A 22,389-nucleotide genomic window follows, 5' to 3' on the forward strand; every position below is an offset into this window, starting at 1 on the left:
TCTCTACAGGTTTGGTGTGTTCAGTACCAATACCTGCTCAGAGCAGCCCAGGTAACCGCTGGGTGTTAATTCACCACGACAGTCCTAACATGCATGCTTGGCTCAGCGCATCTGTGCTTAACATGTTTACACACATGAAGCGTGTGTGTTTGCTCTTTTTTCAGCAGCAAACGGGGAACACTTGAGTGTGTGTGTGTGTGTGTGTGTGTGTGTGTGTGTGTGTGTGTGTGTGCGTGTGTGTGTGTGTTAGTGGCACTTAATGAAAGCTAGATTTGTCTGTAATGCACTGAGTGGTCCCATTATTTGCAACATTAAGCCCCCCAGTCTTTAAACACGGCAGATTTAAATTAACTTCTGTTTTTTTTTGCGCGGACAGATTTAACCCCTAATCCTCCCCTTCTCTTCTCCGTCTAATTCTCTCCATCCTCCTCTTCCTCTCTCTTCACTGCAGCAGACTTTGCAGTTTCAGTCCAGTGATTCAGGCAATGAAAAAGACGCCAGCTTTACCCCCCTGCCACCTATTTCTATCTCCCATCCTCTCTCTCCTTCCCTCCAATTTTACTCTCCCTCAAGCTCGCACTCCATCTTCCTCCTAATCCTGTCGCTCACCCCTCCGTCTCCACCTTTCCTTTTCTTCTCCAGGCCATCTTTTCACTCTCCTCTCTGTCTTATCTCTCTCATTCAGTCCTTCTGAATAGCTTCTGGCTTTTTCTCGTTTTGCATTTTCCACCTTTTTTATTTTGTTTTATTATTTTTTTTGCCCCAACTGTAGCTTCTCAGAACAGAGAGAAAATGTCACTTCATGTAGGAAAAGCTGGCAGCTCTGCGTGTCTCTGCGTTTCCTCTCCATTTTAACCCTCCATATGTTCTTTCAGAGCTTCTTAAGTGGAATCAATATGTTCATTTCCATGACTTGCTGAATGATGTTTTGTGATCTGTGATGTGTTTCAAGCAAAATTATGTCTCAACTTCAGCTTTTATCACATCATTTTCAGAATTTAGATTGCTCATACTTGAACAGCTAAAGTCAGGAAACATAATTAAACACGAGTGTCAGCTGGAGCTTGTGGGACGGTAAAAAGCCTCTTTCACTTCTTTCTTCCTTTTAAGGGAATCTCTGCCTTTTGTCTTCAACTCCTGTTTATGATCTGCTGCTGCCTCCTTTACAGTCGCTTCACGTCTGACTTAAAGATGCTTTTAAACCCGACATCAAAAATACTCCACACATCACTTCAGTGGCTGCTTTTGAAGCTATTTACCTGGAAGAAAACACCTTAGATTTATTGAAACAGCCGCTTAAAGTTCATAAGGTTATTTATGAAAGATTAAGGAGATGTAGAACGGATAAGATATTGACTGCTCATACCATCTCAACACATCCCACAAAGTGTTACAATACCGGAAATGACTAAATAATGCTTTTATATGATATAAAGAAGTACATTCTTATATATATGTTAGTCAATAATTAAAATATTTGAACAATTAGTAATTATCCATTATATCTTTAATAGGTTACAGTTTTTAATTCAACCTAGTAAAGATATTCTATGTTGTTAAAAAATAACACTTTTAATCTATTAAAGGTATTACAGGTTAAATTAATAGTTTAAGCTAAAAAAAATTTTTATTTAACCTGTTAAATAGAATAAATAATTGTTTTTAAATGTAACCCATTAAATTTAATATGTAAAATAAAAAAGTAAGTTTTTGACCTATAAAATGTAATTAATTTGAACTGTTAAATAGGTTTAATAGGTTGAATTAAAGTGATTTATCTTTCTAATTTCAGCCTATTAAAGAATTAGATATTTGTTGATGTATTTTTTTGTAATCTAAGTTCTGAATTAAAAAAACAAAAACATGTGAGATTAAAATGTATTTTTGTTTCTGTGGCAGTAAATGAGACTGATTCAGAAAAGTTACAAAGTTACATTTTACGCTCTGGAGTATTTTGAGGTCAGAGGTCAAATGGGAAACGGCTCGGACTGAGCCGCTGTGTTTTCCTCCACAGCGGGTGGGGAGACCCGCTCCGACTCCAGCCGGGGTCTTTACAGCCCGGAGGTCCGGGCTCGCCTGGAGAGCGGGCCGAGCGCCGCCACCCACTCCCCGCTGGCGGAGCGCAACGGCTTCCTGCAGCTGCATCTCCATGGATACCAGGCCAGGTTCATGATGGCGTCGCTGCGCAGCCTGGCGCTTTTCCTGGAGGGCGACCGCTCCACCGACGTGATGCCCATGGAGATCAGGATCAGGGACACACACATCAACTTAGAGGTGAGGAAACCCTTTACTTTACATTTGAAGGTTATGATCAGAGTTACATTTACTTCAGTAACTTTTTGGAAAAAATTTACTTTAGGAGAATGAAAAAACTTGTTTTAACTGAAAATTCAGACACACACCAGCAGTTTTGGTTGAGGTTTTATAGGTCTTTTATTGATTTGGAAACATTTATTTTGTCTGATTTTGTAACTTATATGAGATCTTGTCACTTTTCTCCTTAAAATCCCAAGATTTAACTTAATTTTCCACTTAACTTTACATTTTGGTCCTTCTGATGATGTAATTTTTAAATATTTAATGATTGGTAAAGAGAAACTGATCAAATTATCAAATACGTTTTTACTCTTATTTGAACAACTTGATGCACGGATACTTTTTACTTTTACTTGAAAAGTTTATTTACCTCTGGTTATGTCATATAAAGTCAATTTTGATGTCATTTCCTGTCTACAGGAGGGAGACGACGCCTCTGACAATCCCGATGCAGAAACAAACACGCTGCACGTGGACAGCCTCGTCGTACGCAGAAATGACGACGGGTCTTTCTCTGTCGGAGGTAAACGCAGCATCTACATCAAATCCCCGCCTCACCCTGCTGTAAGTAATTACAAACTCTCTTGTCCTTCGTCACAGTGGACGGCGGCGCAGAATCCAAACCCAAGAAAGCGCCAACCGACAGCGCGCTGAGTCCACTTCCTGAGGCGGTGAGCGGCGTCTGCAGGACAGCGAAGGCGACACAGACTCAAACGCCGCCCAGCAGCCCCAGACCCACCGACAGGGAAAAGGTCAGACTCTAACGATGAGATAATCTGCAGTTTGAAGGTTAAACTTGTACATTTGGTAACATTACAACTGCAAACTTTAATGTGTTTTATTGGAATTGGAACCAGAACCAAACATGGAGAAGCAGCATTCAGCTTCTATGCTGCTTTGAAATTTTCTCGATTTTGCCACAAAATTTAGAGGATCATCACTTCTTTTTTTGGCTTTTTCACACTGGGATCATGTCTCTGCTCTGCTTCCAGGTGCTGCTGGAGGAGAACGAATGCCTGAAGGTGGAGCTGTCCAGAGCCAAGATGGCGCTGGCCGAGGCTCAGATGGAGAAAGACTCGCTGCTTCACCGCATGAAGAGCCTAAAGATGAACACCAGCTAGAACTGCCTTGTCAGTGACGAGCTCCAACTCTGAGTACAAGAAAAAGAGGACTTTTTATTTAATTTTTCTACTTTAACTGCACACTTTGTTGAGGGAGATACCACGACTTGTGACTTTTGAAGTAGACTAAGAAATGTTTTGTTCCGTTTCGTTGAACAAATGCAAAAAGAAAAGAAGATATTCTGTTTTAAAGCTTGTGAAAAAGATGGTAGAAATCTATCATGTTTTTGGTGCCTACAGTAGATCATCCCTCACTACTCCTGTTATTAAAACCACCACAGAAACCTGGAGATCTGAAAGAAAAGTGAATGTCGCATCTTTAGGGGAATGTCAAAAAAAGAGAAAGAAAAAAGGCGACTTACTTTGCACTGCGCTGAGTTTTCAGTGCGTTCAAATTCAGCCTCTAATTGTACAAGAATGTGAACATGTATTTTCTACAGAACCTTGAGGGGTTTTGTAGTGTTTGCAGTTGAATGTGTTTTTTTTTTTTTGTGTGTGTGAGTCTCAGACAGAACAAGCATTTTGGACAAACATCGGTTCACTTTACAGCTTTTTCAAATGCCTCAGAATTAGCTGTTGCCTCCACGTTTGTCCTATTTTTATATCTGTAAATATTCAATGCTGCACTTTTTGAAACTGAGTCACTGTAAATACAGTGATCACAGCTGTGGGAGAACAATTGGAGCAAAGCGTGAAAAAAAGAAACGGGCCATTTTGAAGCTGCCCAAAAAAATCCATTTCTTTGAAAGACTTTCATGGACAAGCAATGACAATATTTGCTGCTTTAGTCATCCCTGTGTGATAAATTACATGTTCATAACTAAAATCAACTTATTTTTCTAACAGCAGGACAGTGAAGGTAACTTTAGCTCTAATATTTAACTGTAATAAATTTAGTCCACATGTGCAAAACATCTACTCCTTCAAAAACAATTTAAAGTTATTGTTCCTCCAAAATAAAAAAAACATAAAACTTTAAATCAATATTTTTGCTGCAATCGTTTTCTCCCCTTACTAGGAGGTAGTGAGCAAAAAAAAGTATTTTTTCTGTCAAAGCTGCTGAAATATTGATAGAAAATAAAGGATCAATTTTGAACGTTTCATCTTTTTATGATGTTTCTGGTTTGAATTTCCTTCCATTTTGTAAATATAGTTGAACATACAAAAACATAGCTTCAACTTTTATTAGGTACAGTAGGTAAATAAGTATTTTTTTTTTTATTGATGTGAATCTGATAATAATGACTGACTTGAAAATTTGGTGGTGTAAAAACTCATTTTCTCCACTGCTTGTTATTAATTTCTTGCCAACTGCTTACATTACAAAGCTATCCTTTAAAAAAATAAGAAAAGCTGATGCAATTTGTCTTGCATCAGACTTCCTGCCTAAACAGCATAATGTGCCTCACAATAACATGCCGCTTAACTCTTTCTTTTATCTCCACCTTGGCCCAGTTTCATTGATTTCTGCTGCCTGATGCAGCAATTCCTCCTTGAACAATTAGTTGGAAAACCCATCTTGGCCGCCAGATTGTTGTCAGAGCTTTTAGCTTGCTGTTATTAATTTTATGCACATTTTTAAAAAGCTTAGGGCATCATTCCCCTCCTGATAGGTGAAAGCTAACGCAGCTCAGCAGTGGCAGCAACAACTTAAATGTGAAACTATTGCATTAGCTGCTTCGAAGCCCCCAATGGGGATTTTTTTTTTCTTTTGCGTCATCTCGCAAAACCTTTGCGAGGGGAACTTGGAACTTGTTGATAAGTTAGAATTTTGGTAGTTTTAATATCTTATTTCTGATAGCATTACAGAAGAATACTTTTGATAAAATGAAAAATACTTCCTGTCTAATGTTGCACCCCGATTTGTTTGTACAAGATATTTCATACTAGTCCATAACTCCTTCGCACTCGCTTTGACAATATTTTGAACTAATCCTGTATTGAAATACGACTCTAATCAAATTTCTCCCGGCAGGAGGTTGCTTAGCTTGATCCTTGAAGAGGACTTTGGTCTGAAGCTCCACAGTATAATTCATTCTGCAGATTTCCATTTTCCTCAGATTTAAAACCCCTTCGAGGATTTTTACAGCAGGTGTTTGACCTGTGGCTCACCTTCGTTTTATGATGGAGCATTTCTGAATTTATGTGCAGCAATGCAATAAAAGGAGGTAAACTCTGTATGTAAGAGGAGCCAGTGATCTGCTGCACGGGCTGTTTGGACTTAAATGGTCATGACATTTTACAGCTGTAGCGGAGCAGTGCATCATGGAAGGACGTTTAATAGCTGCTCACATGTGTAAATGGAAAGCTGGGCTGTTTTCAGCTGGAAACCTGCTCAGATGCTGCAGCCTAAAGCTGCTGAGATGATAGCGGAGGCATGGTGCTTCACAGGAAAGGATGTATGCACTTTGAGTGTTGCGTTAAAGAGAGAGGAGGGAGTACCGGGCGTGTCTGGACCAGCTGGATTGTGAAAAACACTGAGCTAGAGAGGAGACAGGTTGTGTCTTCGCAGCTTCTTTTCCATTATTCCTCTGATTTTTCATAGCTTATTTCGGAGATGATTGTACGTTTATTTAACATTTGAAAGTTTTAATGTTAAAAGAACTGAATAAAAGTTCTCTCTAGGGATTCACTGTATTTCTGTAATTGGCACTAGGAGAGCTTATCTCTTGTATTAGACTGTCATAATATTAATGGATGATATTTAAGGTTTCTTTGTTTCTACTGAACAAGTAAGAAGTATTTTTCATTTTATAAACAAAATTGTATTTCTCTGCTCAGTGATGCAGCCTGCGCTCTTTCTCCCTGGTAATGAAAATGTTGAAGTGTATGCTGCAGGGTTGTGGTCATCTTCATCACTTCCTTATCTGCTTTTGGTTGTGACTCAAATATTCATAACATCATCACATGCTCTGACACAGCGTTTTTAAAAGCAGTCACTACATCTAGGAGGATTTAGCTTCTTAATTTTGGGCTTATGTACTGCATTTGTACTCGCAGCTGAACATAACTCGTCCTTTTAACCAAAGGATTAACTTTACCATGCGCTTGTCTTTTCCATGTTTCCATCATCTACTGAAGCATAATCTGCATTAATTAGATGGATTTGGTCCTTAGAAAGGGAATGGAATTGGTGAGTAACACTTGAACGATCCAACAAGAGGGTGGGTGAACTGGAATGTGTTCAAAAGATTGATCCTAAGTCTACATTGGGAACTAAAGATGGAGTTAAAGCCACAGGAGCACAAATTCATCGACTTTCTTTTGTGCAAACCTTAAAAACAAACATGAACATCTTTTGTTTGCTTATTGCTCTGAAAGAAGCAATAGAATCTCATACTGCAAGTCTAAGCTTGACCTTCACTTTTCACTGACTGGAATAACTGAAAACATAGGTGTAATAATGATGCTGACAGTAAAATCATGATGCCAACATCTTTTAGAAAACATGAGATACAAGGGAGATGAAAACACTTTTTATTTGTTGAAAAAAAGGAGCAGAAAACCGTTCATATTTTTTCCCCCTTACAATTCATATTCATGTGCTACTTTTCTATTCTAATGAAGCAACAGCGTGAATGCATCATGCAGGTTCCTGCTTGCAAAAAAGGGGCAGAGTCAGATGGGGGGGATGAAGGTGTCCGCCCGTATTATGGCTGTCAAAGCGCATTAAATCCCTGCTCCTGACTTCATTTTGCATTATTCACACTAACCCTGCTCTGACACGGCTGGCTGAGGGGAAGAGGAGGAGGATATTTTTGGGATATCACCTGTTTCCAAACCACATTTCGGCTGCAGCGGCGCGCCGATTGAGAAAAAGAGAGACAACAATGCCAGCACGGAGAATGATGAAGGGCGCATGCGCGGCAGCGAGGGGATAAGTTTTAAATCTCGCAGAAGAAGAAGAGAGTGAGAGCTGCGGGGTGTTTGGGTCACTTTTCCCCCCACAAAAACAGGGACACACAAAGTATAATTCATTGATGTTGTAGCATCGTTATCCCCACCCAGACGGTACAGGGAGCCTCTCAATCAAACCAGGGGAAATTGAAGCGGAACACGGACTCAGGCACTTCCAAAATAAAAGCATTGCCGTTAATCAATAAACAGGAAGAACCGGTTAAAGTCAGTGGTGCTTCGGAGTTCAACGATAAAGCAAACAGTATGTTGCATTTAATCATTTTTAAGTCATGTTTTTCTTTATTTATAGCAAAATTAGTTTATGTGTGTTTATCTATTCTTATTAGCATTTCAACATCTTTGGTTTGTTGAATAGCTACGCCAATGAAAAACTACTGCCACAGATCTCTGGTTTCTCAGGCAAAACTTGTTTTGATGCAGTATTGTTTGTGCAGTTTACTTGTGAATTTGCTAGAAAATTAATAATCTTAGACATTTTCTATCAAAAAATTAACATTTTCTGAGATCATAAAGTTGGAAATGTGATAATTTATCATTTTTCTCAAAAAAGAAATTCTTATTTCTTAGCATTTTCTTGCACTTTTTTCTTCTCTTTTTGTACTTTGGGAGCTCAGAAATTTCCATTATTTTTTCTAGAAAATTAATTTTTTTCCCCTATCTACATTACACGCAGAAGACTGTCCACGGAGATTCGGGGTTTTATTTTGAAAGGCGCCAGCGGAAGTCAGTGTTTTAGTGTGGTGGAACTTGACGGTTGAGTCTGAGCCGACCCTGATAACCGCCGGAGCAGTGCGGTTGGTTCGCCCGAGAGACAGGGAGGAGGTGAGCGGACTGGAGGAGCTTTTTGTGGCTGCAGACGGAGTTTCATCTCCAGTTTGTTCCCAGCAGAAGCTCCGGAGGAAACGGGACAAAGAGGGAGTTTCAGTTTTTATTCTTTTCCTCTTTTTTTAAACCGGCTGTTACTCTTGACTCCGCGCGTGCAAAAGGGGGATTTGTTTCAGGTTTCAGGATCACACACCGGGAGTACATCACGCAGCTGTGGATGTGAATCAGCTGAGGTTGCAGGGCACCAGGGGAGCCGTGCTCTGCAGCATCAATAACACCCACTTCCACGCAGCGAGAGGGAATCCTTCCTTAGATGCTTCCCCGCGGCAGACGCTGAGGAGTGGAGGGATTTTATGGAAGATTTGTTGGATTTTCTTTGTTTTATTAATCGCCCTGTCGTTGCAAACTTGAGAGTCCGGGATGGGGAAGGAGCAGGAGCTGCTGGAAGCCGCCCGCACTGGGAATGTCGCCTTGGTGGAGAAATTGTTGAGTGGGAAAAAGGGAATACTGGGGTCAGGATCCGGCTCCATCCCTATCCCCAACCTCTTGAGGTAAGCAGCCTCCTTCAGGTGGAGCTCTGCGGTGTCCTGGGAGTCCCAGGGGCGCTGCAGGGGATTCCTGGAGGTTTCCCTTTCTGCAAATTTAGGCTATTTTTAAATCTTATATTAAGTGCACTACAGTTATCACTTATTATTACAACTGTAGCACAAACGGCACATCGTGCATCAGCATTAGCTGCTGCAGGAGCTTTATGTTTATAGCATGAAGCTGAATACAGACGTATTCACACCCTTTAAAACGTCTCACATTTAGTCAGGTTACCACCACAAAACCAAAAATGTATCTTACTGGGAAAAGTTTTGGCACGCATCTGCTTTCAGGCCCCGTTTACTCCGATATCCCTAAATAAAATAATAAAGTTTTCGCTCTGTCAGGGTGAAATTTCTCTTGAGAAGCAACCAAGAGGTCAGTGGTGGCTCTGGAGGAGCTACAGAGAGCCACAACTCAGGTGGGAGAATCTGCTGCCATGACAACTGTTTGCAACGCAATGCAAAAATCTGGCATTTCTGCAGACTTGGCAAGAAGAAAGCCATTTCGTGTCCTGTTTTTAAGTTTTTCTAAAGCGGTGTAGGGAAAAAGAGTTCAAATTTAATATAGGAGTGGAAATTTATCATGAAAATGTTCTTAATATAATGATATTGTTTATTTATTGTCACAATAAATTCAACTTACTGTTAAAAAACTGAATAAAATGTTATTTCTGCTATTTTATTTGCTGTTTTTTCCATGAGATCATCAGTAAATATCAATAAATATGGTTAAATAACTGCTTTATGTAAAGTTTGACATAAATCGCATTTCCTTTTGGCATTTATATTTGTAATACTATGAATTCTGTCGAGCATTTACCTAAAACAGAAGTAATACTTAGTTTTTATCATTATCACAGTAGTACTACGAAATATTGCAGTACTATTTAGATAAAATTCTAAGTCTATATCGTCCATTCCTATGTTGGCCCTTTCACCAACATGCAAAACACTATTTGTTGGTCAAAATTAAGCATCGTAATGCAGGGTTTATTGGAATAGTTTAGAATGGCCTAGTCAAAGTCCAAAATTATGCATTACTTTGAGCTGCTCTGTCAAATCCCATTGAAATACACTCAAGTTTGTGGTTTTAACATGACGAAATGTGTATGACTATGTCTGTGAGTCACTAAGACTATTAGAAAATCTGAGTGAAATGAAAAATATTGGATTGCTTGTCATTTTCTGTTCTCTCCTGGTACCAGGCGTGCTTTCACTGTTAGGTGGGGAAACCTCTGCACAGTGAGAACAAAAGAACAGACAGCAGCTACCTAGAGAATCAGGGCTGTGACAGCTCCTATAGTGCAGGGACACACTTTGATGCTCAGATGATGGAAGCATTTGTAACTTTGAGTTCAGTCTTTCACACATTTCTCCATGCAGCAGGCGGTTTTAAACTCCAACGGTGCGCGGATGTAAATTTTCCATCGCTACGTCGATCATTTTGTGTGTTTGGAAAGGACCGAGTCTTTTTGCATGAAACCTGGCGAGCTGAGTGTTGGAGTTGACGGAGGCTTTTAACAGTGATCGAAACGCTTCCAGCAGCATCACTTCTATTTTTGTTACAAAGAAAGAGGATGTCCAGTTATGAGGAAATGCAATTTGACTGCCGGGCTACTGCACCTTTTGCTACTGTGAATTTTTACGTTAAATGACCCACGAGCCAAACGAAAGCTTTCACTTGAAGTGCGGTTTTGGTTTTCTTCCTCTTGGTCTGTGTGTTCATGCTGACGCTGACCCAGGTGATAATCAGATCAAAGTTAGGGAGGAGTACCGCCTCAGGCGCTGCCCGTCCTCCACTGTGTTTCTTGACCGACTGCTGGGGAAAAGCTATATCACTTTGTAAAAGAAGTTTGGTTTAACTTCTTTGTAGGCTATTTGGAGGTGAATATTGAAATTTCCTCAAATTCAGCAGCACTGAAGCGTAAATTAGCACCAGGGGCTGTTTAAAGGTAGTTTTTGTTTATAACTTCTAGTAGGAAGTTGCAGATATTTTCTGTGGGCTGTCAGTTCCCGAGAAGTATATTTTGTGTGCAGTCTTTACGTGCGTTCATGAGTCTCTTCCCTTTTTTCTGCAGGGTTAATAAAAATTAATGTCACCTTCCTAAAATCATTTTTTGACTTTGGCAAAAAATGACCAGAGCCATGATTTTACGAAGGTGAAATTGTTGTACACAGCAAAAGCCACAAATGCTACTTTTATTAGCTGTTGCTGCTGGAGATTTTTAGCTGGTTGGCTTAAAGATCCCCAAATCTAGACTCTACGGTGGCTTAAATTTTTTAGGTCTTTTGTTTATCAGAATTTGTCCAAGTAGACAAGAAAATACTTTCTCATCTATAGTTGCGTTTCCATTAACCGCAATATTCCGCAAATTGTAATTCTACTTAGTGGAAACCTGCAAATTGAGAAAAAAGTCATGGTTTTTAATTAAAAAGCTTTTGAACTAGGGCATGGTGACTTTTTGGCTGTGTCAAAATAGATGTAAAACTGCAATGCAATTTTTTTTTTTTGCATTGACAAATTGTTTATTAGGAACTCAGTTTATGATGTTTTAAGTGTGAACATTTCAATAGCCAAATTGAACCAAAGTCTTACGGCGTCCAACTGGTAGAAAAGCCCAATTGAAGACCCAAAACTAATCGGAGAGACTAAAAACCCGTCAAGTTTTCTAGTGCTTTGGGTTCCCCCACAACGAGTGGCTGACTGTGGCTCCCTTTCTACCTGTCACACCGATGATGAGTAAATCCTGGCGTTAACAGCAAGCTAATAGATGGAAGGATGAAAAGAAAGAAGATTGGAAACCATGGAGGTTTATGTCCAGTCAGCTGTCACCATTGTTACTGTTGGGACGGTTGCTGATTGACGTGTCGCTTCGAGCAACTTCGTTTCTTTATAAAAAAAAAATGGTTTCTAGATGACGTCCTTTCTGTCGGGTCTCATTCTTTTAATAAATAATAAAGATTCAGTTGATGCCTACAAATTATTTAGCTGTACTCAATTATTGTGTACCACTGAGCTACGAAATACCCTCAATATGTGTTTATTTTTTATGAATTATGGACGTAAATAATGAGAAAAAGGACCAAATGTCGATTGTAATATATTTTAAGAGTATTTTTTATTTTAAACCCAGTTTTCATTGATTCTGAGTCATTGTGACAAGAATAACCCAAGATGACCCTTTTGGTGGTTAAATTGAAGTATATGTTATCAAAAATACTATGCCATAATTTTGCCTTGCTTATTTGATTGACATGCTCTTAACACAAACATTTGCTGTGAATAACCAACTTAAAATCATTAAATAAATAAAAAGCTTTAACAGAACAACTACTAATTTATTTTAAAAAAGTCAGATTATTTCTAAGTTGATAAATTTGCTTCATCGCTGCTATAAATGCCTCTTAAAGCGACCACAACACTGACGTGTCATTAACTCCAAATGTTTGTTGCAAAATGTTTCAGTGAAACCTTGACATGTTTAGTTGGCGATTCATAGAAAACTCTGCATGTTTCTCCAGGAATTTATTCCAAATAACTTTCATGATCCTCTTTATGAGCTTCCTGGTATATTAGTAGTGGAGACGGCGGTTTTGTGCATAAGAAGACGTTGGTGATTTTCTGAGGCTCGTCAGACATCTTTTGGCCTTCAACAGGGACTGTCTTTATGGTGATCATTATGTGGTTTCCTTTAGTGCCTCTGAACATCACTACAAAAGACTTTCAGTGATTTAGACTGATGTGAAATTTGTTTTGTCACTTAACCACTAATATCAGTTCTTTATATTAGTTGGTGTTACGTGATGATATGACTGAAAAACAATATAAACCTTCCATAACAATAATTATTAATGTTTTGTTTTTAAGTAGCCAGGCAACCAAAACGCCAGGGAGTGAATCCCCCAGAATGCCTTGCGGTTATGGATAAATTCAGTGAAATTATTGAATATTCTATTGATATTGATCACCTGCCTGTCGCAATATGTATCATTATTGATTTATCTCGTCATAGTATGATGGTGTGGAAATATTTTTTGCTTAAATCTGACACTACCTGTTGTTGCTTTACAGTTATTTGCATGCATACATAGTTTATTGACACATAAACTCAAAGATGGAAGGCAATGTTTAGGAAGTAGTAGTAAGAATGTGCAAAAGGAAAACAAAAAGTCAGAAGTCGGAATTGGCCTGTTGGTAAATCTTAAGCCATTGATTGATCAAATCAAAATCAAATCAAATTTTATTTGTATAGCACATTTCAGCAAGTCATTTCAAAGTGCTTTACATCATAAACACAAAAACACAAAGTCATGCAACATATAATAGACAATACATTGTTACATATTACATTTCAAAAACAATTCTAAACAAGTGTGTTTTAGTTGCGATTTAAAGGAAGTCAGGGTTTCCGCTGTTTTACAGTTTTCTGGAAGTTTGTTCCAAATTTTTGGTGCATAGATGCTGAAAGCTGGTTCTCCTCTCTTGGTTCTGCTTCTGGGTATGCAGAGCAGACCAGAACCAGAAGACCTGAGAGGTCTGGAAGGTTGATACAACAACAGCAGATCTTTGATGTATTGTGGTCTTCTCTCCAATAGATACTTTGGTTCTATTGAGTCAAAATACTGGCATATGATTTATGCCTCCAGAACTAGTAATATTGGGTGAGAAAACATGTACACAATCCTACTCATGTGATTAGGATTCAATCCTACCCCTGCTATCAGAGCGCTCCCTTCGGTGGGTCATCAGAAAGGTTGCAGCAGAGGAGGTGTGTGTGTTGGGTAATGTTTTAGGAATGATCTGTGGAAATAAATGCATAGTTTCCCACCCCAAGCCAACGACAGCATTCCTAAGTCATAAGGTTCGCAGTTTTCCTGAAAGAATCGCCCTCGATGGACTGGACCAAAGGCACTCTGCGTGTAAAATCAAACATATGCGTATTAGGTAACGGGATGTGGCGAAGATGATCCTCGGCTGCAGATTTGTGGTGTGGGGTGCAGTGGAAAATCAATACTGGATGATCTCACTCCTGTTTAATGGCTCTTTTTTTTGTCTGTGTGTAAATGAAGTCTACTGTAAATGGCAAGTTTCTCTTTGTTTGGGATGGAAAACTAAATCATAAAACAGTCATGGATGTCGGGGAGTATTTAATTATATTATAAATACTTAATAATTGCGCTTTCTCCTGAATATCTAAGTAACTCACTTAGAAAATGGCAAACGTGTCATTTATTTTTTCTCCCCAAATTAAATGCTTGTTCACTTCACTTTTCTACAAATTCACTTTATTTATGAACATCATGCTAGTTGTTTAAGGGAAGTTATACTCATCTAATACATACCTGGAATATTACTTGATTCTTTCATGGATGTTTGAGAAATCCTTGAATCTCCCATGGCAACCAAACGGCTGCTCTCAAAACGTATCACCTACAGACTAGTGGCAGCAGCAATTACCAAACACCTGGTGTAACCGCACTTCTGTTGAACTTACGCAAACTATTTCTCAGTCCAACGCAAGATTGGTTGTAAACGCCACAATGGAGGAGCTGAAAAGTGAGTGTCAGAAAGAGCAGGGCCTTCTTAAAGAGACAATGGCCCAATTTCAAGACGTTAAATCGCAAAATCATATTTATCTTAAATCCTATTTGATAAATTTAGCATTTTTGTGGTATAAAATGTCACCATGTGCCTGGAAAAAAACATACTGCCCCTTTAATAAATGCAAAACCGATTGCTCAAAGTTGGAGTAAAATAATGGTACAATAAAACAAGCTATTGGCTTTCCCCTGCCTTACTAGTGGCATAAAGAGGAAATTAAAACCTGTTTATGGATTGGTTTTGACCGGCCGACAGCTGATCTGCTTATTCAGGTCAGTAGTGGCGCTGACACCAATCCGGTAGGTCGGCCCAGTGGTCCTCTGAATCAGCTAAAGGAACAACTTGACATAGACAGATTTCAATTTAATTTGCTGTATATGAAAACTTATTGCTTCAGAGCAAAGGGGATTTGGTGACTGTTTCAGTATCATGAGGATAAATGTGTGTGTTGTACATCATGTACTGCTGAAACAGATTCCCTATTGGACAGATGGTGTGTGATCCCTTCTCGCTCTCGGTTACGTTCAGGGGAAACCCGTCTTATTCCAGTGTTTATCTCCCTGTAAACAAACAGCCTCTAAGTGGAAGATGGCGACTCCTGGAGGGAACGAACAGGTTCACCCACTCCTGAGTGGTGAATGCTCCGATTTAATTGCCATCCCCAGATATCCCCTCTTGAGTGTTTAATATTTGATTTTTGCCTCTACTTTGTCACAGTAGGGAGTCTAGAGGTGCACTTTTCAGTGTGGTCCACTAAGGATGAGGTTTTCCAAGCCAGAGTTTATTTTCCTTACCACAGTACTTAAGGTCCGATCCAAAGGGAAATGCGATGGCCAAAAAACCCCGCATCTGGCAGGTTTTTCTCTCTGTGTGTCTTTTTGTGAGCTGGAGCGTGTGACATAACCACTGGCCTTGCGTAACCGCAGCGAGTATCCACGGCTGTGAGTGTTGTGGGAGGGGAGCGGTGAGGAGAGAAAGCTGATGGGAGAATCTAGGAGCCACATGTGGTGCTAGGAATCCAAAATAGGTCAGAGGTTAACTCAGGGGAAAGCAGTGCATATGAAAAGGCGATTTAAAGGGGACACAAACATTCTGAGAGTGGATATTTTACATAGTTTCTAACAATGTAATTAAAGGGTATTTTCACACTTTATAGTTTGATTGGGGACCAAAAGAGCAACGTTTGTTACATTTTCAGCTGCTGCAGTTTGCTTTCACACTGCGTTGTGCCAAACAATCCAAACTAATTGAAAAAGTCTTTCCCCTCCTCACCTGTGGTGGCGCTGCAAAAATAACCACTGATGAAAATGACACAAAAACATCTAAAGAAGACATGAGCGCCACCTTCTTCAGAAAGGTTAGATTTTAACGGTTGTAGGACATCTACACCAACAACTATGAGCCATTTATCCCTCTAGGATTAGACTTGCCTCATTCTTTTGGTTCTATTTACCCAGAATACATTGCACCATAGTCCACTTCCTGCTTTTGGAGCAATACTAATTGTCCGCTTCCATCCACATATTCACTTCAACTGAACCGAGACCAAGTTTGTAGGCGAACCAGAGTTAAATTATATGTTCACACCTCCCCAAACAAACCAGACTTTCTACACAAACGAACTACAGTTGAATTAAAGTGGATTAAATGGGGCTGGTCCCAGCAACATGACAGTAACCCAAACAAACCTGAGAATCTATCAAGGGGTGACTGAGAATGAAGATATGGAAAGTCCTGTTCTTTAATGCTCCTTTTTGTTTTGAGTTTAATAAAAATAACATCAATGGAAAATGTCCCAGTAGAGCTGCAGTGTTTAGGAAACTTTAGTTCATAATTCTATTCTGAAAACCCAGAATGTCTGAAACTGGACTGGTTGAAATGAGTTGAAGATGTGAAAGAATATGATTTTCCATGCATGTGATTAAATTAAAACTCCTGGATCCTGCCAAGAAACCAAGCTGTGCGGTCCTTTAGCCTGAGTCTCTTTTTCTTCCTCCCTTGTTTAGTCTTTTTTTTCCATTTGAAGATGAAACTTTTCGGTCTCTGTCCATCTGCTCCCCTGAATTACCCTTTAATTTCACTTCAGTTTCCTCTCTATCACTCGTTTCTCTCACCAATCCCTTCCTAAGCCTCCCCACTGTCACATTTTGTCTGTTTTTTTCCTCCCTCTGCAGCCCGCCCTCTCCCATCTTATCACTCACCCCCCGTCTCACAGCTTACACTGCACTACATCTGTTATCGTCATGCCAGAGCATCTTTTACCCATCATGCCTCTGGGTTTAACATAGGCATCGGTTGACAGCAGAAACCCAGAATCCAGGGAATCCGTATCTATGTTGTATGTTTAAGAGCGTCATTGGGGATTATATTTGTTTTATAAAATCTGAGGTTCGTTTGTTTGGATAATGTGTTTTTGTTGCACCAATTTCTAAATAAAATCAGTTGATTAGTTTTGAACACTTGGTAGTTTATTCCATTTACTCTTCCATTTATGAATGAAATCAGCTGGTAAAATGTTTTTATCGATAATCTATTGCACATTAAGTGCTAATTAAATGTTATTTATCAGCCTTAGACTGTAACTACAGTTTTGAAAGATCTGAAATCCAATATTATAATTTCTAAATATGGAAAAACAGGTTTAGAATGGGGAAAATTGTCTTTGTAATTTATTTTGTATTGTTTTCTGGGCAGTTTTAGATGCATTTTTATTTCACCAATCTACATTTGGTGTTAAAAATCCAGCCTAGACTTGATAAAAGAGTTTTATCGAAGATAACTTTAGACAAATCATTGTTTCATTTTAGTTTGATCTGTTCTATTAATGCTACATTTATTTAGAAAGCAGAAAATATATTTTGCTGCAACATAAAATCAATGTATTCAGTTCCAAACTTTGGAAATGGGCCGGAAGATAACCTGGAGCATTTCACTTTAGAGACAGAAGGCTCTGTCGTTTTGTCTTGTTTTGAAGAAAATGAGAACAAAAATGTGAAAAAGTGCAATTAGTGTTCAGATAATTATAGTTTTTAGCAAAAAGATGTGTAAGTGTTTACACATTACTGACATTATAACACTGTTGCGTACTTACAAGATGTTTGCATGATTAACGCAGGTCCTGTAATTACCCGGCATTATCACAGCTTCTTTGTAAGTTAGAGGAATTATTGCTGTTTTCTTTCTTTGTATCTTGATCTGACGACTTTCTCTTCAACACATTTGGCAAACGTGTTTTTTCGGGTCGGGTCTGTTAAGAACCAAACATGTTGATACAGAGTGGAGGAGACGTGTAGGCGGGGGGATGGAGGTGTGACGCCCCGTCTGCCACGATAATCTGCAAGTCGGCGACCCCACGTACCGCGGCGAGTGTTGTGGAGCCACATTCCACTCGGCTCGCCGCTCTCTGATGGATGGGAGCTTTTAATGAAGCTCTGCTTTTGCAGCAGATAAGGAGCAGAAGCAGCGGAGAATGGGGCTGCAAGTGCTCATGTCATTACGTGGTCAGGGGACGGCGTTCGCTGGAGGCCGCTTGCGCTTCCGAGTGTGTTTTAGTCATTTGGATAACTTAATGTCCCATTATTTTATTTTTAACTGAAACTTACCAACTCTGTGGGGTTTTTTTTTTTACTGATTTTTTATTTTTCAATTTGCATTTCACCACACTTTCTCCTGTCATTTAGATCATAAAACTCGACCACTAAAACATTTTTGTGGCGTTAGACATGCAGGTCTACTTTCAGCATTGATTTATTTATAAAGACTTTAGTTTTTATTAATTTACTTGTTTTTTCTTGTGTAATTGCAGTAAAGCTGTAAATGTGAAGCACATTTAGATTGTTTACAGGTTTTACAGACTGCTTAGTCATGTAAATTTTACTGGGGAGTTTTTATTTATTTTTTTTTTATTTTATTCCTCCTGATTAGCCAAAGCTTTTTGCTTTTTGTCTTCATATAAGCATTTCAAATGTGTTTATCAATAACTCTGATCAATAGCTAAACAATTGTCTGGGGTTTTTTCAACTGTTTTAGGGTAATTTTGATGAGCATGAGCATCAAACTTTTTTTCTCTCTCCTTAAAACCGTTTTTGGGCGAGACCTATTAACATAAATGAACTGAAAATGTCTCAAAAATGTCATCAATTTAGTCAGAATGTTGTATTTCTCTAACTAAATTAGAATAAAAACCTGACCTGATTGAGAAAAATGGATGTCATTTTTGGATTAAGTGGTGCAAAAGAGTCCTAATTCACTTGAAAAAGCTTTGTGAAAAGCAGGTGCATGATGTTTCACAATATTGCTACATTTCAAAAAAAGACAGCCAGTAATTATGTCAAGCTAAAATGATCTATGGCAGAAGCCCCCTAGTCTGTAAACGGATCTCGTTTCAAATGAAGTTTTGCAGTAATTTTTTCCCATTAGGTAGACATTTTGTAAATCTTCTTCCCATTGAAGAAATGTTATTTTCATAAAACTAATTTGGAGTATTTTAGCTTTCTTTTGATCTAATCCACCCAACGGGTGGATTAGGTTTGAGTGGCAAATTGAAGTTTAACATTGTTTGAGTTTCACCTTGGATAAAGTTTAATTGAACAAATTGCTTCTGTTTCTTTGCACTAATTAATGGGGATTGCATGGATTTTTTGTCCACATTTGAAGAGAAAAGACAAAACTAACAAAGGAGATTAAGATTTAAAATATAAATGTTGAAACCTAGTATTAGCCTTGCCACATATTTTTGTTCTGTCATACGAGACATTCAGGTCTGGAGATGGACAGCTCGTTGTGACGTGGCAACTTGATTAATCTTGTTCTTGGTGTCATATTAAAGATATAATCTGCTTCTGTTCCTGTAGATGAAAGGTGCTTCTTCTTACAACTTGTCCTGTTTGCTGTCACTCTTACTTACCGGTGGAAGCATTACGAATATGCACAGACAGACTGTGTACAGTTGCAGTAAAACACATGCAATTCTATTTAATAACTGTGGGACTTGAACTACATTGCTGTATATTCCACATCTTTGGTCCTCGGGCTCAGCTAACATGGAGTCTTCCTGCTCCTCTGCTAATCACATCTGATTAACTGAGTGACTGTGCACCTCCGGGGCCGGGCCGTCACGGAGCGACTCCATGGAAATGAAAAACACAAAGTCAGACTTTATGTAAACACCCTGCTGGTGTACGGATGCATGCAGGTATTTGTGACGCGGTTTTTGTCCCCAGACGTGTTTACAACTGTTTGGATGAGTGATTGAGCTGAGCAACCAGGGAGTGAGTTATGATCAACTGGTAGGGTCCCAGTGGATGCATATTTCCCGGCAGGCCTCACTGGTGTCAATACATCACATGTTGTTATGTCAGCTTCATGCATGCATGGGAAAGCACTCTATTCATTATATTTATAGCTATTTACTGGCTACAGGCTAGTCGATGTAGCACATATACGTATGATGTAATGTAATTAAATAGTCCCAGCTGTTGTGGCTTTCCTTCGGTTGTTCTGATTAAATATACAAAACCTCCTTTATTTTTTTATTAATTTTTAACGCTGAGGTTCATTAACTAACCTCAGCGTTACCTTTTTATTTTGTGGGTCAGAAACTGGAAAGTTTTGGAAAGTTTTGTAGTATATCCATGTGTCAGAATGGCCTAATCAAAGTTCAGATGTCAGATCTCTGTCTGATCGCACTGAGATTTGGCTACATACAAAAAATTACAGTCCTTAAATTAGCAAAACTGGCAGAAATATGACCCAAAAGATCATTTCTTTATACGTCACTTGTTTTTGACTAATGCTTTTCTGGTTTGAAAACTAGACCAACATATAGGAAGCTGTACATTTCTGAAAGATGTAAATAATGTAAGTTTGGGTAAATTAATGTTTTAGAGTATGTTTATTTGACTTGGTTGTATTTAAATTTATCTATTTGAATATTCTTTGTGAGATTTTATTGAAGATTTTCTTGAAAGTTAGAGAAAATCTTGGTCTTTTGAAACTAATTTGCATAATTACTTAATCCAGCTGACCAGCAGTGTGGAGCTTCTTACGGTTAGTGACTAAAGCTGCTTAACAGGATGATTTAAGCAGTTCTGCCCACATGGTGATCCAGCATCAGTACACTCTGTCTTCCTGATGATGAGCCTCAGTAACTGGACTCTTTCACAAAGTCCTTCCTGTCATAACCTCATTCTTCATTTCAGGGCCAGTGGGAGCTGCGCCATGATGAATGGCTCTTTAAACAGAAAGGCATCAAATATTCAGCTGCCCCCAAACTCCGGTAGTAAAAATTGAGATTATATTGTTGGTGGTGATGAACTCATTGAGAATTCACTCATTCTCCGCTCTACAAGAGCAGAGAACGAGGAAGCAGCTGGCTGTCGATTTCTCCTTCAAATTGTTTTATTCATGATGAAGATGGAGATTCCTGCGATGGGAACGGATGGCAAATTGGAAGCAAAACTAACTTCCTTTTTGTGTTTATGAAAAGTATTCGCCCCTTGGAAATTTAACCCTTTTGTGGGTGTTTTTTGACCTGACAGTTTGGTAGATTTGGTTCGATTTGGGACCAAAATTGCAACATTTGTTCCTTTTTCAGCTGGTACTGTTGGCTTTCCCACTGCACTGAGTCAAATGATCTAAAACCTGATCCTTCAGTAAGAAACACTGAAGGAAATGACAGAAAAACCTCAGAAGAAGACATGAGGCAACTTCCTTTTTTGCAAAATTTAAACAAAAATTGAGTATTGTGTGATTTTTTTAATGGTTGTAGGACTTTGCTTTTTTATTTTGCAGAAAAACTACAAACTATTTCTCCTAGCGCTACACTCAGATTTGTTTTGGTTGCATTTATCCAGAATGCACTGTGGTATAACACACTTCCTGCGTTTGGAGCTGTTTGCATCCACATATGCATTCAGAGTTCACTTAAAACAAACCTATGTCAAGGTCTTAAGGCGCACCGCAGCTCACACAGATCAGAGTTTGATTGTGCATTTCCTACTCCCCCCAAATAAACCGTAATTGCATTAAAACAGACTAAACATGACATTACTGTACTCTTATTACTTATGCAAATCAATCAAGAGCAAAAGATTTGGCTTTTTTTGACAAAAAAAGACTCAAACAATTCCTTACACACACACACTTATAACAAGTGTGTGTGTATTATATGTTAATGTGTCTGTTGTATAAGGCACTTTGAGTAAATGAAAAGAATTACATCACATTAGTAATTCCTTGAAAGCAGTTGATAAGTCTTTAGATATATCTTCAGATTATATATATTTTTTGTCTTTAGATTGAGGTTTTCATATCCAGACATGGTTTTCTCCTTCGAGTTTCCTCTGCTCTCTGGGAGGAACTGGGAGACAACTGGAAGTATCTGCTGACTCAGCATTCCTACATCTCTAACCTGTGAAATCAACCGACTTCGGCCAACACGTCATCCGCTGTGTGTGGATTCATTTTTTTGTCGTCTTTGTGGGTGGGTTTCTTGTTTTTCAGGTATTTTGGGGGAGTGAACTCTCTCTCTCTCTCTCTCTCTCTGTGCTTCTTTGTCTGTTTCTGGCTGTGTGTGTGTGAGACTCTTTCTCTCTGGCATCTCCACAAAATGTTCTTTTTAGCTTCTCCCCTGTGTCTCCACCTCTTCTCCCCCTCATTTTTGTCTCTTCTGTATTTTCTTTTTGTTCAAGTGGATGAGTAAATGAATCTCGGTCTTGCACTGCTGTGTAACCTGCTAATCAGGCCATTCACTGATTACACGCTTCATGCTAATCATGTATGCGTGTGTCTGTGTACAGCGACTTTTTCCTTTATTAATTTTTTTATTTGCTGTGCTGGCTGCTCATTGTTCCAAAAATAATGCTGAACGTGACACACCTAATGTGAAAAATGGTTTGTACACCAATTCCCTGCTGCGTTCTTTGTTACCTGCATGGCTGCACGTGGGGTTGTGCGCATCTGTATGTGCAAGAGGAGATAAAAGAGCGAGGGGGAAAACGAGGAAGCGAGTGGAGTA

At 39.0% G+C, this 22,389-nt stretch overlaps 2 protein-coding genes across 13 annotated transcripts in view; both read left to right on the forward strand.

The window, feature by feature from the left end:
* bltp3b (bridge-like lipid transfer protein family member 3B) overlaps positions 1–4,538 on the forward strand; it is a 31,508-nt gene extending 26,970 nt beyond the window's left edge. For 4 of the 6 annotated variants that reach the window (XM_055054844.1, XM_055054848.1, XM_055054849.1 and 1 more), the window contains 5 exons: positions 10–51; positions 2,015–2,274; positions 2,737–2,839; positions 2,917–3,068; positions 3,309–4,538. In XM_055054844.1, the coding sequence (XP_054910819.1) occupies positions 10–51; positions 2,015–2,274; positions 2,737–2,839; positions 2,917–3,068; positions 3,309–3,437 (686 nt within the window). In that variant the 3' untranslated portion in view covers positions 3,438–4,538. The remainder of the gene's footprint in view (positions 1–9; positions 52–2,014; positions 2,275–2,736; positions 2,840–2,916; positions 3,069–3,308) is intronic. The other 2 variants (XM_055054847.1, XM_055054850.1) reach the window with 1 other exon arrangement.
* A 3,593-nt stretch (positions 4,539–8,131) lies between these two features.
* Positions 8,132–22,389, forward strand: part of anks1b (ankyrin repeat and sterile alpha motif domain containing 1B) — a 177,196-nt gene continuing 162,938 nt past the window's right edge. For 4 of the 7 annotated variants that reach the window (XM_055054859.1, XM_055054851.1, XM_055054855.1 and 1 more), the window contains exon 1: positions 8,133–8,731. In XM_055054859.1, coding sequence (XP_054910834.1) covers positions 8,601–8,731 — 131 coding nt within the window. In that variant the 5' untranslated portion in view covers positions 8,133–8,600. Of the gene's footprint in view, positions 8,732–22,389 lie in introns of all 7 variants that reach the window. The other 3 variants (XM_055054854.1, XM_055054853.1, XM_055054852.1) reach the window with 1 other exon arrangement.

This window comes from Poeciliopsis prolifica, unplaced genomic scaffold (assembly GCF_027474105.1).
Source record: "Poeciliopsis prolifica strain line A6 unplaced genomic scaffold, Auburn_PproV2 SCAFFOLD040, whole genome shotgun sequence".
NCBI lineage: Eukaryota > Metazoa > Chordata > Actinopteri > Cyprinodontiformes > Poeciliidae > Poeciliopsis > Poeciliopsis prolifica.